At 45.9% G+C, this 16,120-nt stretch overlaps 1 protein-coding gene across 1 annotated transcript; it reads right to left on the bottom strand.

Moving 5' to 3' along the window:
* Positions 1–591: 591 nt before the first annotated feature.
* On the bottom strand, positions 592–14,365 carry LOC112582186 (doublesex- and mab-3-related transcription factor C2; the record flags this gene model as incomplete). The annotated part of the gene is given in 3 exon segments (XM_045164447.1): positions 592–749; positions 833–1,051; positions 13,943–14,365. Coding segments are annotated over 2 exon segments (373 nt in total), but the record flags the coding sequence as incomplete, so codon positions are not given.
* Positions 14,366–16,120: the final 1,755 nt, after the last annotated feature.

Consider the following 16,120-nt stretch of genomic DNA (forward strand, 5'->3'; position numbering starts at 1 on the left):
CATATTTGGGGGCAAGGATAGGAGCCCGGAATGCCAGAGCTGAGAAGACCTTCAAGACCACCTAGTCCTCTTCTTCATTTTGGGACTGAAGACTATGAGACCCATAGAGAAGTAGTTTTCCCTCAAGGTCATATGGCAAGTTGTAGTAGGGTTAGAGATGGTACCCAGGTCTTCAGGACACAGAAAGGGCTCTGAGCAGTGGCTGAGGTCAGAGCTTCCCACACTGGCCCCAGACTCCTCCTCGGGGATTGCGCAGGGGTGAGCCTCGAGCTGAGGTGTGATGTTCTCCTTCCCAACTGTGAGACACTGGGGACAGCTTAGGTGAGCCTTACCCTCTGGCCCCATCCCACTCTACCTCATCCCCAACCTGTCCCCCTCTAGACCCTTTTTGATTTCCCAGATCTCTCCTTCCCACCAACACTTGGTAGATAATACTGATGGCATTTTTATAGTTGGGGGAGCTAAGGCCCAAAGAGTAACTTTCCCAAGGAGGAAAGCCACATAGAAACTGGGGTGGTAGGACTGCTGACAGAACTACTCATGCTCCCTGTACCCGAAACGCCAACTCCCTCCCTGGCCAGAGACACTCACCGGGGACTCTTGCTTGAGTGCCCAACTTCTTGCCACGGCTGCGAGCTCTGGGAGAGGTAGTCCCACCCCTGGTCCGTCCTCGAGTCGGGCGCCTCCTTAGGTGCGGCCCCTGGTCCATCTTCAAGTCACGTTCAGCAGGCAAGATGCTGTCGTGTTCCCTAAAGTGGGAGGATTGCGGGTCTAAGGTCAGTCACCTTTAGAGGAGGCCTCCTCCCCTGCCCTTGTCAGATGCCATACTCACGAGGAGGGAACACATTTGTGACACTTGCAGGCCTGGAAGAGGCAGAGGTGCTCCTCGTCCTTGATTTGGTCAGTGATGCCATGGTTGTGGCAGCGGGCACAGCGACGTACAGATCCTCTGGGGCCAAGTTCAATGCCACATGGGGCTCCGGTCTCAAGTCCAGGGGTGGAGTCGGGGAGGGAGCAGGGCATAGCAGGCATTTCATTGGGATCCATGGTTCTAGGGCAAGGAGTGGAGGTCAGGGTGGCCACACGATCCCCTACCCCCTACGTACTTCCTCTGTCCCTGGAAAACCCCATCTGAGGTGGCTGGATTCTCCTCCATCCAGCTCACTGCTGAAATGAGATTGCACCCTCTCTTCTTGCTCATGTAGCCTCCTTCCCAGGAAGCCCCACTCACATATAGGCCAGTTCCAAGAAACTCTGGGCGTGGGTCCTGTATACTTCCAATCCAATTATTACTCCCCCTGCTTACCTTCACTTCCCATGGACCCCCGACCCCTTCAGGCATACACATGCACTCTCGTGCCTCCTTCAACAAATACTGCTTCCCTGTCTCATGTTTATCATCCTGTACCCTGCTATGCCCAACTATTATTCCTGGCATCCCTTTCCACAATTGTCTTCCTCGCCTCCTGCATTCATCCACTCCCTACTCATGATTCTTATGTCCTGCACTCAATTCTATTATTGGTCTCATGTATGCCCTCCATTCAATTCTCCTCTCATCTTCCATTCCAATTGTTTCTTGCACTCTATCAAAATCTTAATTGTTTTCTTGCTCCCTCTTTAAAGTGACACCCCGAAATCATATCATATCATGAAATCCTATACTCCTGCTGCATCTCAAGCCCTTCTTTCAATGATTACTTTCATTCATCCCCTCATCGACTTACCAAGGAGATGTTTGTTGAGCCCCCTATTGAACGCCAGACGCTGATCTGGTCAACAGCCAACTCCTCACTGCACTAATTGTTCTCTTGCAGCAGCACACCCTCTCTGCTTTCATGCAACCCATGCATCCCCTCCACAGCCTCCCAACAGTCTTCCCAGGTCCTCTCCAACACCTTCAACAATTATGCTTGAGCACAGCTTCCCCTCCTGCCAAACCCAGAGTTCACCACCTCCCTGCTCTCAGCTTACCCAACCATTCCCTGTCACCCCCACCTCAGAATCATGAGGTGGGCGGGGGTGGGGGTGGGGGGACAGAAGCCCTGCCCCAGCGGCCAGAGGCCAGGGGTCAGGAGTCTGGAGCAAGCGATCATCTCACAGGACTTCAGCCAAGGAGGGATGCGGTGTGGGGTGTGGAGTGGGGGGAGGGGCGGGGCGGGGTGGGATCCGAGGTACCCTGCGGAGGTGGAGGAGAGAAGAGGGACTGGGGATCCAGAGCGGGAGGGAGGGAGGAAAGAAGAGGTGTGGAGAATGAGGGTCCTGTTCCTGATGCCAGTCTATGGTTACCCCAGCCCCCAGCAGGTCAGGATCAATCTATTGGGACAGGAGGCCCGAGGGAAGACCCAGCTCTCAGTCCCTTTCCCGCCCTTCCTTCCAAAGACAATGAGCTTCCAGCTCTGCTTTTCACTTCCCACCGCTGTGGTCAGTGACAATGAGCTTCAAGTTCGTCTGAAGGTCACGACAAAAGCCCTGGGCTCTCTTCACCTCCCTCGCACTTCTCCTCCTGCTGGGTGGCTTTACTGGGCCTGCCATTCGACTCCAGAAATGAAGTGGAGCTTTGTGCTCCCCAAACCTTGTTTCCCAAACTCTTTGCTTTTTGGATGTGAAATACTGTGTGCTAAGTTGCTTCAGTCATGTCCGACTCTTTTGCGAGCCTATGGACTATATAGCCCGCCAGGCTCCTCTGTCCATGACGTTCTCCAGGCGAGAATACTGGAGTGGGCTGCCATTTCCTTCTGCATGGGATCTTCCCGATCCAGGCATCCAACCTATGTCTCTTAAGTCTCCTGCGTTGACAGGAGGAGTCTTTGCCACTAGTGCCACCTGGGAAGCCCTGTGAAATACGGTATATGCGAGCATTTTAAACAGGCATCCTTGGTATTCTGTAAATTACAAAATTCAGCCTGTGTTTTTAAGATCCCTCCGTATTCCTATGTCAGTCAGTTCAGTTCAGTTCCGTTCAGTGGCTCAGTCGTGTCCGACTCTTTGCGACCCCATGAATCGCAGCACGCCAGGCCTCCCTGTCCATCACCAACTCCCGGAGTTCACCCAGACTCACGTCCATCGAGTCAGTGATGCCATCCAGCCATCTCAGCCTCTGTCGTCCCCTTCTCCTCCTGTCCTCAATCCCTCCCAGCATCAGTCTTTTCCAGTGAGTCAACTCTTCGCATGAGGTGGCCAAAGTACTGGAGTTTCAGCTTTAGCATCATTCCTTCCAAAGAACTCCCAGGGCTGATCTCCTTCAGAATGGACTGGTTGGATCTCCTTGCAGTCCAAGGGACTCTCAAGAGTCTTTCCAACACCACAGTTCAAAAGCATCAATTCCTATGTCAGGGATTCTCAATTCGAAATCCGATTTTGCAGCCCCAGGGAACAATTGGCAGTGTGTGGAGTCATTTTGGTCTTCATTCGTGTCTCTGAGTTCCCTGTTCTGTTCCACAGATAAGTCGATCTATTCCTGGGCCAGTACTGCACTCTCTTAATTTTTATCTGTTAGTAAGACATCTTGATCTCTGGTGGGACAAGTCCTCACACCTTATTCATCATTTCCAGGCACATCTTTGCTATTCTTTGCCTTTTGTCCTTCCTAAACTCAAAACTGTAAATGTCAGGATCAGCATGTCGTGTTCCCTGAAAACTCATCTGCGGTGGATTTGGATTACATTTTCATTGAATCTGTGGATCAGTTAAGGGAGAATTGACTATCTTTATGATATTCAGCCTTCCTAGTCACCAACATGGAATGGCTCTCTATTTTTGTGGCTCTTCTTTAACGTTGGAATCCTTCAGCTTAGTGTTTATCGTTTTTACGTTCAGATTTTGTACATCCTTTTTGTATTTATCCCAAGATACTCCCTGGTGGCTCAGACAGTAAAGAATCTGCCTGCAATGCAGGAGACCCAGGTTCAATCCCTGGGTCGGGAAGATCTCCTGGAGAAGGAAATGGCAAACCACTCCAGTATTCTTGCCTGGAGAATCCCAAGGACAGAGAAGCCTGGTGGGCTACAGTCCACGGGGTCACAAAGAGTCAGACGTGATCTGAGCGACTTGCACTTTCAAGACACTCTGGAACCGTGTTGCTCTGGTGCTTGATATCTGTTCAAAATGACATTTTCTATCTCTAATTTATAGAAATCCATTTGACTTAAATATATATATATATATATATCTCGATCTTAAAGTCAGCCACCATGCTAAACCCTGTGATGAATGAGTATGATGGTGAATGATGAATGATGAATGATGAATAAGGTGTGAGGACTTGTCCCACCAGACATTTTATCATGTGTCTATAGGTGGTCTGCAGTTTTCTGTGAATCTGTGAGTAACAGAAGATAATCAGTTTACAAGTTTCTTACTGGCTGGCTAGGACATCCACTGCAAGGTCAAATGGAGATGGCAAAATTGGGCATCTTTGGGTTGTTCCTAATATTAAACAGAATGTTGCCAACATTTCCATATTAAAACGGGCTTTCTGTGTTTGTTTCATTGTTTGCTTGCTTTCTTTCATTCTCTTTCTCCTTCTTCTGTCTTTCCTCCCTTCCTCTATTTTTTCCTTCTCACTTTTGTTTCTTTTTTCTTCCTCTCTCTCTCTCTCCCCCCTCTCTCTTTTTCTTTCCTTCTTTCCCTTTATCAGATTAAGGAGCATCCTTATATTTCTAGTTTAATAAGTTTGTCTTAAAAATCATGAATAGATAATTGGGTTTTAATTTGGGGGCCTCTATTGAAATGATCAGGACTCTATTCATTTGGATCTGTTAATATAATGAGGGTTATTTATAAGATCTCTTTCAAATTTTTTAGTGAAGTATATCTTATAATCAAAAAAGAATCAAAATCATACATGTGCATCTTAGTGAGTTTTCAAAAATTAAACATACGCATTCAGTTAGCACCTGGAGCAGGCAGCAGAATATATTAGCAAGACCCAAACCTCTCTCGTGCCCCCTTCCACCAGATTTGCTCTCCTAGGATAGACGTAGCTATACATCAGAGTGTATCATCTTTTGTGTACACTGGTGGGTTCACTTTGCTAAAGTTTTGCCTGGAATTTGCCTGCCTTCTGTTCATGAGCAAGATTGACTTGATGTTTCTCTCCTCAGAGCATAATTGCTGGTTCCAGGGTCAAGGTTTTCTAGTCTCATAGACTAAGTGGAGCAACTTAGTTGCCCTCTTTGCAATCCTCTGGCAGTGTTCATGTAAGATTAGTGTGATCTGTCTTGAAACTTTTCATTAAAACTTGACCACTAAGCTAGGAGGCCTGTTTTATTTGCTTAAAAAATTTTTTACTGTGATGGGGAGAGGGGAGGAAAGGGTAGACGTATGGAAAGAGTAACATGGAAACATACATTACCATATATAAAATAGATAGCCAGCGAGAATTTGCTGTATGGCTCAGGACACTGAAACAGGGGCTCTGTATCAACCTAGAGGGGGGGGTGGGGAGGGAGATGGGACAGAGGTTCAAAAGGGACGGGATATATGTATACCTATGGCATATTCAAAAGCAGAGACATTACTTTGCCAACAAAGGTTCGTCTAGTCAAGGCTATGGTTTTTCCTGTGGCCATGTATGGATGTGAGAGTTGGACTGTGAAGAAGGCTGAGCGCCGAAGAATTGATGCTTTTGAACTGTGGTGTTGGAGTAGACTCTTGAGAGTCCCTTGGACTGCAAGGAGATCCAACCAGTCCATTCTGAAGGAGATCAGCCCTGGGAGTTCTTTGGAAGGAATGATGCTAAAGCTGAAACTCCAGTACTTTGGCCACCTCATGCGAAGAGTTGACTCATTGGAAAAGACTCTGATGCTGGGAGGGATTGGGGGCAGGAGGAGAAGGGGACGACAGAGGCTGAGATGGCTGGATGGCATCACTGACTCAATGGACGTGAGTCTGAGTGAACTCCGGGAGGCGGTGAGGGACAGGGAGGCCTGGCGTGCTGCAATTCATGGGGTTGCAAAGAGTCGGACACGACTGAGCGACTGATCTGATCTGATCTGATGGCTGATTCATGTTGAGGTTTGACAGAAAACAGCAAAATTCTGCAAAGCAATTATCCCTCAATAAAAAATAAATACATTAAAAAATTATACTGTGGATTATTTCAAACATTTGCAGAGAGAGCTTGTATACAAATTTTCAATCTCCAAGTTCATGACAGTAGAGCTGTGGTCCTGCAATGGGAGCTTGAGGCAGAATCACACAGAGAGCTTGTTACAGCACAGATCCCTGAGCTCCACATCTATAGTCTCAGACTAAAAGTTCTGGAGTGGGACCCAGAGTTTCCCCTTCTGACAAGTTCCCTGGTGATGCAGATGCTGTTGGGAGGGAACCACACTTTGAGAACCATTGTACACGAGAGAACAGTCAAGGAACCTCCGATTATCCCATCACCCAACTGCAACCAGCAACAACTTATAGCCAAACTCGATTCGCATATATCTTCTCCTCTACCCCTCTCCCAGACTATTTTCAAGAAAGCCTCAGAAATTTCTTATTTTTATTGGGAAGTATTTCAATGCAGAGCTCTAAAATACGAGCAATCCATTTTCCTCAGCTTTTTATTTTGAAAATGCATAAAGAGTAAGCATTCTTTTACCTAGATTCCTACTATCCCATTGCTTCCTCGCTCTCTTTTTCTTCTTCTTTTTTGCTTAACCACGTAACAGTTCCAAACACTTCATCCAATTGCTTCAGAATTTGTCTCCTAAGAACTAGGATGCTCTCCCGTCTGACCACAGCACTGCTATCATGTCGAAGGAATTGAACAATGAGGTGATAGTGTTATCTGAGTCCATATAGAGTCCATAGTCAAATTTCCCCAACTGTCCCAATAATATCCTTTTGAGGACCCACAGTTCAATCAAGGAACACACACTGCATTCAGTTGTCATGTCCCTTTAGTATCCCGCAGTCCCAAACAGTCCCTCAACTCCAATCTTCCACGGCAATGACATTTTCATGTCATGGCGCCTAGGCTCGTTTGCTTGTAAAGTGTCCACAGTATGCGTTTGCCTGGTATTTTCCCTTGTTTAGATTTATGTCTTCAGATTTAATATTCTTGGCAAGGATATTAAATAGGTCATGAGCCTCACATCTGTAGGCCCCCAAGTTCGGTTTGTCTAGCTGTCATTGCTACAGTTGGCATTACTGAGTCTGATCACTTATTTAAGGGGTTGTTGTAGAGATCATTTCACGGTAAAGGTACCTTTTTGATTTGATTTGATTTGATTTGATTTTTTAACTTTACAATATTGTATTGGCTTTGCCATATATGTAAGCAGTCTGTGGCATGATATTCTGATACCATGTGGGTAGTCCGTTCTCCAAAAACATTCTCACCTCTTGGCCTTAGCTTTTATTCAGGGCCCTGGGTCTGGTTTGATTATTGCTTTGGTGGCTGGAAACATAGCGAGTCTCTATTTCTGTTTCCTAGAAGTTCCTTTCTATTTTTCATTAGTGGGCATTTTGCTGTGAAGTTGAGCACCTCAGCCTCCAACCCCTTCCATTGTTGTTGTTGCTGCGGTTGCTGTGTTTGCAACAACAAAATAAAGAGGAAAAGCGATTTATTTGCTGTGTCCAAAGAAATATGAAGAAAACAAAGTGAACAATACGAAGAGAAATGTAAGCAAATATAAGACGAATTCAAAAAGAATTTCCTCTAACAGTCCAAAGAGAATGACAAGATCTGTTGCCTGAAATCGGAAGTAACTGTTCAGCAACAACCAGAAACAGTTTTTAACAATTATTAAGAGAATCTGGGTTATAAATTTGGCCGCTATAAAGTAGCTTGGATCTTGGGCGCACGCACACACTTATGCACTCACTCTCTCTCACACACACAGACATTTTAAATGGAGATACAGTAAAATATAAAGAAATAAGTAAATAGGGCTTCCCCAATGGCTCAGCAGGTAAACAATCCGCCTGCAATGCAGGAGACACTGGAGACACGAGTTCGATCCCCAGGTTGGGAAGATCCCGTGGAGAAGGAAATGGCAACCACTCCGGTATTCTTGCCTGAAAAATCCCATGGACAGAGGAGCCCGGCGGGCTACAGTCCAATGTGTCACAGAGAGTCAGACATGGCTGAGTGACTAAGCACAGCACATAGAAAACAAATAAAAATAAATGCATTATTATTACAGTTACAGAACGTATGTTAGAGAATTGCAGGACCATATACATCATTTTACGAAAAGCCTAAGATCTGCAGCTAAGCCCATATAATACAGGACCTTTCCAACAACGTGAAAGAGCAAGTGATTCAAACCATGAAAACATTTCAAACACCTTACTTTTCAAATACCTTCTTCTCATGAGTCATGCTGCATGAAACCTTGGCCAATTAATATTTTGGGTACATTTTTCTCTCCAAGGACTTTGCAATCTGCAAAGATATGATTATAGCCTAAAAATTTTGAACTTGTGGAGTAGATGTCAGGGAGTTATTTCTATCACTTAGAAAAGAATTTGAGCTAATTACAAAAAAATGTTACCCCAAAATAGTTTCTGTATGAAGGACATCAATCCAGCTGCTATGTCGGAAATTTACTTTACAGTATTGTGACGGGTTTTTGTCATACATCAATATGAATCGGCCATAGGTGTGTCCCCTCCATCCTGAACACCCTTCCCACCTCTGTCCCCCGCCACATCCCCCCGCCACCTCATCCCTCTAGGTTGTCACAGAACAGTGGCTTTGGATGCCCTGCTTCATGCATCAAGCTTGCACTGGTTTATCTATTTTACACGTGGTGTCTAAAATAGACTATTTCACGAACATAGTCACTGAAGTCATTCAGTAAATGCAGTGAATCACTGTGGGTTTATTTTGTCAGACTCGCTGGAGGTTTGTAAGTTTATTGATCTTTTCAAAGAACAAGATTTTTGTTTCATTGATTTTCTCTGTTGTTTTTCTGTTTTCAATTCCATTGATTACTGGGGTCATCTTCTGTATCCCTTTCCTTTTGTTTGCTTTGGATTTATTTTGCTGCTGCTTCTAGTTTCCTGAGGTGAGAACTTAGATTATTGACTTGGTGCATTTCCCTTTCCATAATGTAAGCCTTTACTGATGTAAATTTCCCTCCCAGCAATGCTTTAGCTTCATCGCACAAATTTGGGTATGGTTTGTAATCATCTCCACTCAGTTCAAGCCATCTCGTAATGTGCTGGAAAACTTTTCTTTAGCCCAGGGATTGAGCGGCCTCCTTACTACTGAGTGGTGGTGAAAGTACTGAAATCATCCCAGCAGGGATGGGGAGGATTGCCATCTTACTGCCAAGTGGAGGTATAATTCCAGAATCTCCATGTGTTTGATTTCCAGGGATGTGGTGAAGAGGGGAAGGTGGCTCCTGTTTCCGCCAGTAAAACGTGGAATTCTAGATTCCCCGCTAGATGTTCGCTGGCTTGGCGGGGCGGGAGCGGGGGGAGGGGCGGCGAGGGGGCGGGCAGGCCACAATCCTTTTTTTTTTTTTTTTTTTTCCTGTCCAGGTTGCTTGGCTGGAGTAGAGCAGTCATGCACAAAACCTTTTCTGTCTTGTCATTCTTGATCCTTACATTAGAGAGAGCAGACTTTTCTTTCTGTTTCAGCTGGGTTTCATTGCTGCTGCTGCTGTTGTTGTCGCTGTTGTTTTGTCTCCACCTTTCGGCATTTCTCTCAGTAGCTGGCTTCTTCAGCTCCAAGCCTGGGATACATGATGCAGAAAGAAAACCCGGGGAACTCACCACCGTGTCCTTTCTCAGGTTCTGAGATCCGTAGTTGATCCACCTTCTCCTCCCCACATTGCAGAGCCTTATGTTTATTTTATATATGGCACCCAGGGTTTTAAGTGGTACTTAGTGGGAAGAATAGGAAACGTTCATCCACTCTGTCTTCCCAGAAGCAGAGTTGTCCATATGAACTTAATTATAAATTTTGACTTTTAGCTCATGTTCAAGTTTAAAATTCAGTCTAAATTCAAAACGTGAGTCTGAGTGAACTCAGGGAGTTGGTGATGGACAGGGAGGCCTGGCGTGCTGTGATTGATGGGGTCGCAAAGAGTCGGACACGAATGAGCAACTGATCTGATCTGGTCAATTTAAATTAATTAATTTTAGTCCAACTTAAAATAACAGTTTTTAAAATTAAATATAGTTTTTGAATTTAACATACCTATGTTTGATTAAAAATTATAAATGCAAGAAACAAGCAGTTCTATCTAATAATCCATTTGAAAATACGCACACACACACACACACACACATGCACACAAAATCCATGTGACTTGAAAAGATAGAAAATAACATTCAGAATATTCCGAGATAAATCAGGAATATTTAAAATGGTTTCATCATAGGTAACACCCAAATTTGGGCTTAGAATGATCCTTTCATGGGGAAAGTTCTCAGTCCCTAATTTTGGGTATTTTTCCAAATGTCTAAGGTATATCTACTTTGTTGAGTTAATATTCAGAAACATATTATTCATCTTTAAAATAAAAATGATTTTTTTCTGTGCGTGTGTGCTAAGTCACAGGGACCGGGGAGCCCGGTGGGTTGCCGTCTATGAGGTCGCACAGAGTCGGACACGACTGACGCGTGCGACTTAGCAGCAGCAGCAGTGCTAAGTCACTTCAGTCGCGTCTGACTCTTTGTGACCCTATAGACTTGTGGCTCACCAGGCTCCTTTGTCCATGGGATTCTCCAGGCAAGAATACTGCAGTGGGTTGCCACGCCTTCCACAGGGATCTTCTCCACCTGGGGATCAAACCCATGTCTCTTATGTGTCCTGCATTGGCCTTCAGGTTCTTTACCACTGACACCACCTGGGAAGCCCAGCTATTCCTGTAAAGGTTGCTAACGTGACAATCAAGAAATCCAGTAAATGTGGCAAATTGGTCACTCGGTAAACTCACTAATTTTAGTGAAAGTGAAAGTCTCTGGGTCTTGTCTGACTCTTTGCGACCCCATGGACTATACAGTCCATGGAATTCTCTAGGCCCGAATACTGGAGTGGGTAGCCTTTCCCTTCTCCAGGGAATCTTCCCAACCCAGGGATCGAACCCAGGTCTCCTGCATTGCAAGCAGATTCTTTACCAGCTGAGCCACAAGGGAAGCTCAGCTTTGAATGCTAACAGCCTGCGATCATGGTGAAAACCGGCAGCCTGACAGCCACCAGAGGGAGCAGAAATGGGACAGGCCTCCTGCACAGCCTTGTTCCCAGATAACGTTCCCAGGTCATTACTTGTCCTGTCTGGTAGTTCCCTAGAAGACCCACTTGGGTGGCTTTCTCCGACAGACCTTACCCAGTTTGAAATCCTTTTCCCCTGATGGCATTTGGTAAGAACACCTAGAGGCACAAACTGAATCCAACAATACATTAAAGGGATCATACCTAGTAATACTTAGAAAATACTTAGTAGTCTACAGAAAACAAAATCATCTCTCAGATCTGATATGCATTTAACCTGGTTACAGGATAGAAACTCAACGGGAAAAAGTCCTCTCTATTTCAGCGTACCAGGAACAAATGATTGGAGATGGAAGAAACTTAAATATCACTTACAATAGCACTAAAATAAATGAAATACCTATTAAGAAGCTTAATGTAGTATTGCAAGACTCATATACAGGTATCTATTAAATATTGCTAAGAAAAATTAAAGAAGCTACAAATTAAATGGAGATACACTGTGTTTGTGGAGAAGGCGATGGCACCCCACTCCAGTACTCTTGCCTGGAAAATCCCATGGACGGAGGAGCCTGGTAGGCTGCAGTCCATGGGGTCGCTAAGAGTCGAACTCGACTGAGCGACTTCACTTTCACTTTTCACTTTCATGCATTGGAGAAGGAAATGGCAGCCCACTCCAGTGTTCTTGCCTGGAGAATCCCAGGGACGGGGGAGTCTGGTGGGCTCCCGTCTCTGGGATTGCACAGAGTTGGACATGACTGAAGTGACTTAGCAGCAGCAGCAACAGCAGCATACTATGTTTGTGGATCAGAAGACTCCAGAAGGTTTAAGATGTCAGGTCTCTAGTAATTCATCTATCCATTTGCCATAATCATAATTAGAATGAAAAGTTATTTCTAAAACTTTTATGTAAATGCAAAGGACGTAGAATAGCTAAAGCCATTTGGAAAAGAACAAAGATGGAGGACTTATGGTACCAAATTCCCTGACTTAATGTGAACCTATAGTAGTCGTGACAGTGTGGTATTACCATAAAACTAGATGTATGGATCAGTGGATAAACTAGAAAGCCCAGAAACAGGTGTACACAAAAATATGGTCAGTTGATTTGTGACAAAAGGTGCTAAGATAATTAAATTAACTGATAATTAACTAATAGAGCTGGAGAAAGGGAAACTCCATATGGAAACCACCAATAAACGTCAATACCTCACACTGCATGCAAAAGCCCTCAAAATAAAAAATAGAGCTAAGTGTAAGTTGTAAACCTACAAGAAAATAATGGGAGAAAACCTTTGTGCCATGAGGTTAGGCAAAGATATCTTAGGTAGAACTTTCATTCAAAAACTGAATCATAAAGGATAAATAATTAACGGACCATCATGAAAGTTGCTGCTGCTGCGTCACTTCAGTCGTGTCCGACTCATTGTGACCCCATAGACGGCATCCCACCAGGCTCCCCCATCCCTGGGACTCTCCAGGCAAGAACACTGGAGTGGGTTTCCATTTCCTTCTCCAATGCGTCTAAGTCAAAAGTGAAAGTGAAGTCGTTCAGTCGTGTCCGACCCTCAGTGACCCCATGGACCGCAGCCTTCCAGGCTCCTCCGTCCGTGGGATTTTCCAGGCAGGAGTACTGGACTGGGGTGCCATTGCCTTCTCCATCATGAAAGTTAACAATACTCAAAATCTTTTGCTTCTCAAAATCCAGGGCTCTGTATCTCTGTGTGGCACCACTTTTTACCCCTATACTTAAGTGGCATGACTGACTTTCTTCTGAAACCCTAGAAGAGAAACCTGAGTCTACTTATTTTCAGTTGCAAAATCTGCACTTTATTGTCTCGGGCGATTGCTTGCAAAGCTCTCCCCATTCTCTATTTCCTGGCCAACTTCTTTCTCCACTCATTTCAGGCCTGCCTTCTCTGGGAAATCTCTAAGACTTCATTCCAATTCTCAAGGCTGGTGGCTGCCCCTCCTCCACCTTCTCATAGCCATCTCCCTGTATTGTTATCATCCTGGGTTTCTTGCTTTTTGTTTCTTTTTTTTTTTTGGCTTCTCTCCCACTGAATGACTTGAAGCAGTAACAGAACCTCATCCATTTTATAACCTCAGACCATGACCTGCAGTAGGCTCCTGAAGACAATCAATCAGTCCTGTATCCTCACATGTATATAAAAGATGTCTTCCTAAACAACACCATTATTTCAAAAACTAGATAAAGACTCGTAGGCCACCTAGGTCCTCTTTTCCTTCCAGTTACTGTTTGCAGGGGGCTCCCTTGAAGTCAGTGGAGCAAGCCTCATAGTTCTAGGTGATAAACAGGGGCCACAACTAAGCAGCTTCTCATAAAATCCAAGTGTGAACGATGGAATCTCATATAACATAGGACTAGGTAACAAAGAGCACTCACCTCAGTTGTTCTGCTTTCAGCTTAGTCCAAGCCAGGCCCTTCCCCTTCCCCTCTGTCCCTCACATTTTCCAAGACCTCCCCCCACCCACCAGGCCCCAAATCGCCTGTCCACTACCCACCAGATGCTGACTGTCTCACAGACATGGCATCTCACATAACCCGCACCCCGCCACCCGAGAGGAAAAACTCTGGTCTTGATTTGGACCGTGGATGCCATCACCAAGTTTACCGTCCTTTCTTTGATAACCCATTTGGACCCATATACCTCCCTGGGGCTTTTAGGTACACAATCCTATGACTCTAAATGTGGGGAGGGTCCACATACACGCCCCTGTCTATCACATCCCCACCAAATGACAACTCACCATCTGCTTTCTTTCTTCAGCACTCAGAAACCTGGCTTGAGCCTGCTGGGAGGTTCAGTGGAAAGAAGAAAAAGAGAGACAGAGAGAAGGGAAGGGTGGGAGTAAGACACACAGCAACAGCAGGGACGTCACATACCAGAAATGTATCCACTGCTTGAGCACATTGCACCGGGTTGCAGGAGGGAGGAAAGACAGGGCGGGGCCAGAGGGGCTGGAAGGTTGTGGAGGAGCCAGCTCCTCAGCCTCTTTGCACACAGCAGAGTCAAGAGCTTAGCTGGTCTCTTCAAAGAAGTCCTGTTGGTCACTACACACACATCACAGCTTCCTAGAAGCAGGCCCTTCATTCCCTTCCTTCCACCTCCTGACCTGGCAAGTCTGCTTTCCCTCTGGTGTCATGGAATGTCAGCCCCTGGGGCTGGGATGTGGTCTGTAGAGGTCACTCTTGTATCCCCAGCATCTGGAACAGTGTTGCAGTGCACATACTACTTGTTGAATGAGGTAAGGAATATCAGGGAAGGCAGGGAGATTAGGATGAGGCCGCTCTCTCTCGCCCTCTCTGTCTCTCTGTCTCTTTTCCTGCAGAACACGAAGAGCCAGCTTACAGACACTGAGGAATTTGTGGTTTCATCTGACACTATGTAGAACCCATCCAGTGGCACAAGCTTGCTCAGGGAGCCTGCTGGTCCCCAAGGGTGTTGGAGGAGCCAGTTCTAGAGAGCCCTGGCCTGTTTCACCAAGGCCTTCGGGTGAGAGGCTCAGAGCCAGCCTCTGCCTCTCTCGCTGCTCACAGCCAAGCCAACGTGCTTCCCCTTCCTGCTTGACCTAGAGAGCCCCAGGCCAAGCCTGCCTTCCCCCAGGGTTCCCAAAGGTTCAACTGTCACTCTGCTTTCCTTTGTAGGGGAGGATATCAGACACTGGGAAGCTGAGACCTCAGGACCCACAGACACAGACTCATGAACAGTGACCGAGCTCCCTCTGCTGCCACCTATCCCTACTTTCCCCAGTTTCTCGGTCACTGGGCCTGAAATAAAGACTGGCACATTGGACTGTTTTCACTTCACCTTTACAACTATGAAGCTTTCAACACTGGCTCCAGCCTCAGGTGGATTGGGGAATGTCAGTGGTGGTGGTGGGGTGGTGAAGGGTGGGAGATAGCATCTCACTTTGCCCTTTAAGGCTGTACTAGCTCCTTCTTGGGGCAGTGCCACTGGCTCCTCAGTCATGGCTGCAATAGACTTCAGCCAATAAAGAGTGGATTTTCCACAGCAGAGAGCTCTGACCCTCATGGGGAAGGACTAAGCCAGGAATAAGAAAGGAGTAACATCTCTCTTCTCTTGACACCACAGGGAGTCTTCATGTCTGAGAACAACTGCGCAGTGGTTATATGGAAGGGGATGGGGGAGGTACCCGTGAAAAAAATCTCTAGATCCAAAGAAAAACTCTTAGCCCCACATACAGAGTCAACTCCCAAGCACCCCCACTCCACCACAAAACAGCCCCTCCAACAGGCAACTTCGTCCCTAACTGCAGATTATTCTTTTTCATATGATGAGGTTTTTTTTTTTTTTTTTTTTTTTTTTGCCTTCCTAAGGTGACCTTGATATGTACTGCAACATAATATCAGTAGGGAAAGTCTGTCCCAGGGGTTGGAAAGTATTTGTTCCTTTTAACCCAACAACACACGAAGGCCCTGTTAGCTGTTGCAACACCAAAGATTACCAGGCAGCAGAAAAACATATAGGAAGAGCTCTTCAATATCAAAGAGGATAACTGGCACAAGCCAAATATTCTTTTCTCTTAACTCACATAGTCCCCTATTCAAGGCCAGAGTGGGAAAAAAGTGCTTGAACAGCACCTGCTATGTGAAGTAATTGTCCTTTAGTTGTTTAGAGGCCCAATGCCTTTGAGCATTAATGAATCCCAGGTGGTATAAGGCTCTGGTCAGTTCAGTACAGTTCAGTCGCTCAGTCGTGTCCGACTCTTTGCGACCCCATGAATCACAGCACGCCAGGCCTCCCTGTCCATCACCAACTCCCGGACTTCACTCAGACTCACGTCCATCGAGTCAGTGATGCCATCCAGCCATCTCATCCTCTGTCGTCCCCTTCTCCTCCTGCCCCCAATCCCTCCCAGCATCAGAGTCTTTTCCAATGAGTCAACTCTTCGCATGAGGTGGCC

This window comes from Bubalus bubalis, chromosome X (assembly GCF_019923935.1).
Source record: "Bubalus bubalis isolate 160015118507 breed Murrah chromosome X, NDDB_SH_1, whole genome shotgun sequence".
NCBI lineage: Eukaryota > Metazoa > Chordata > Mammalia > Artiodactyla > Bovidae > Bubalus > Bubalus bubalis.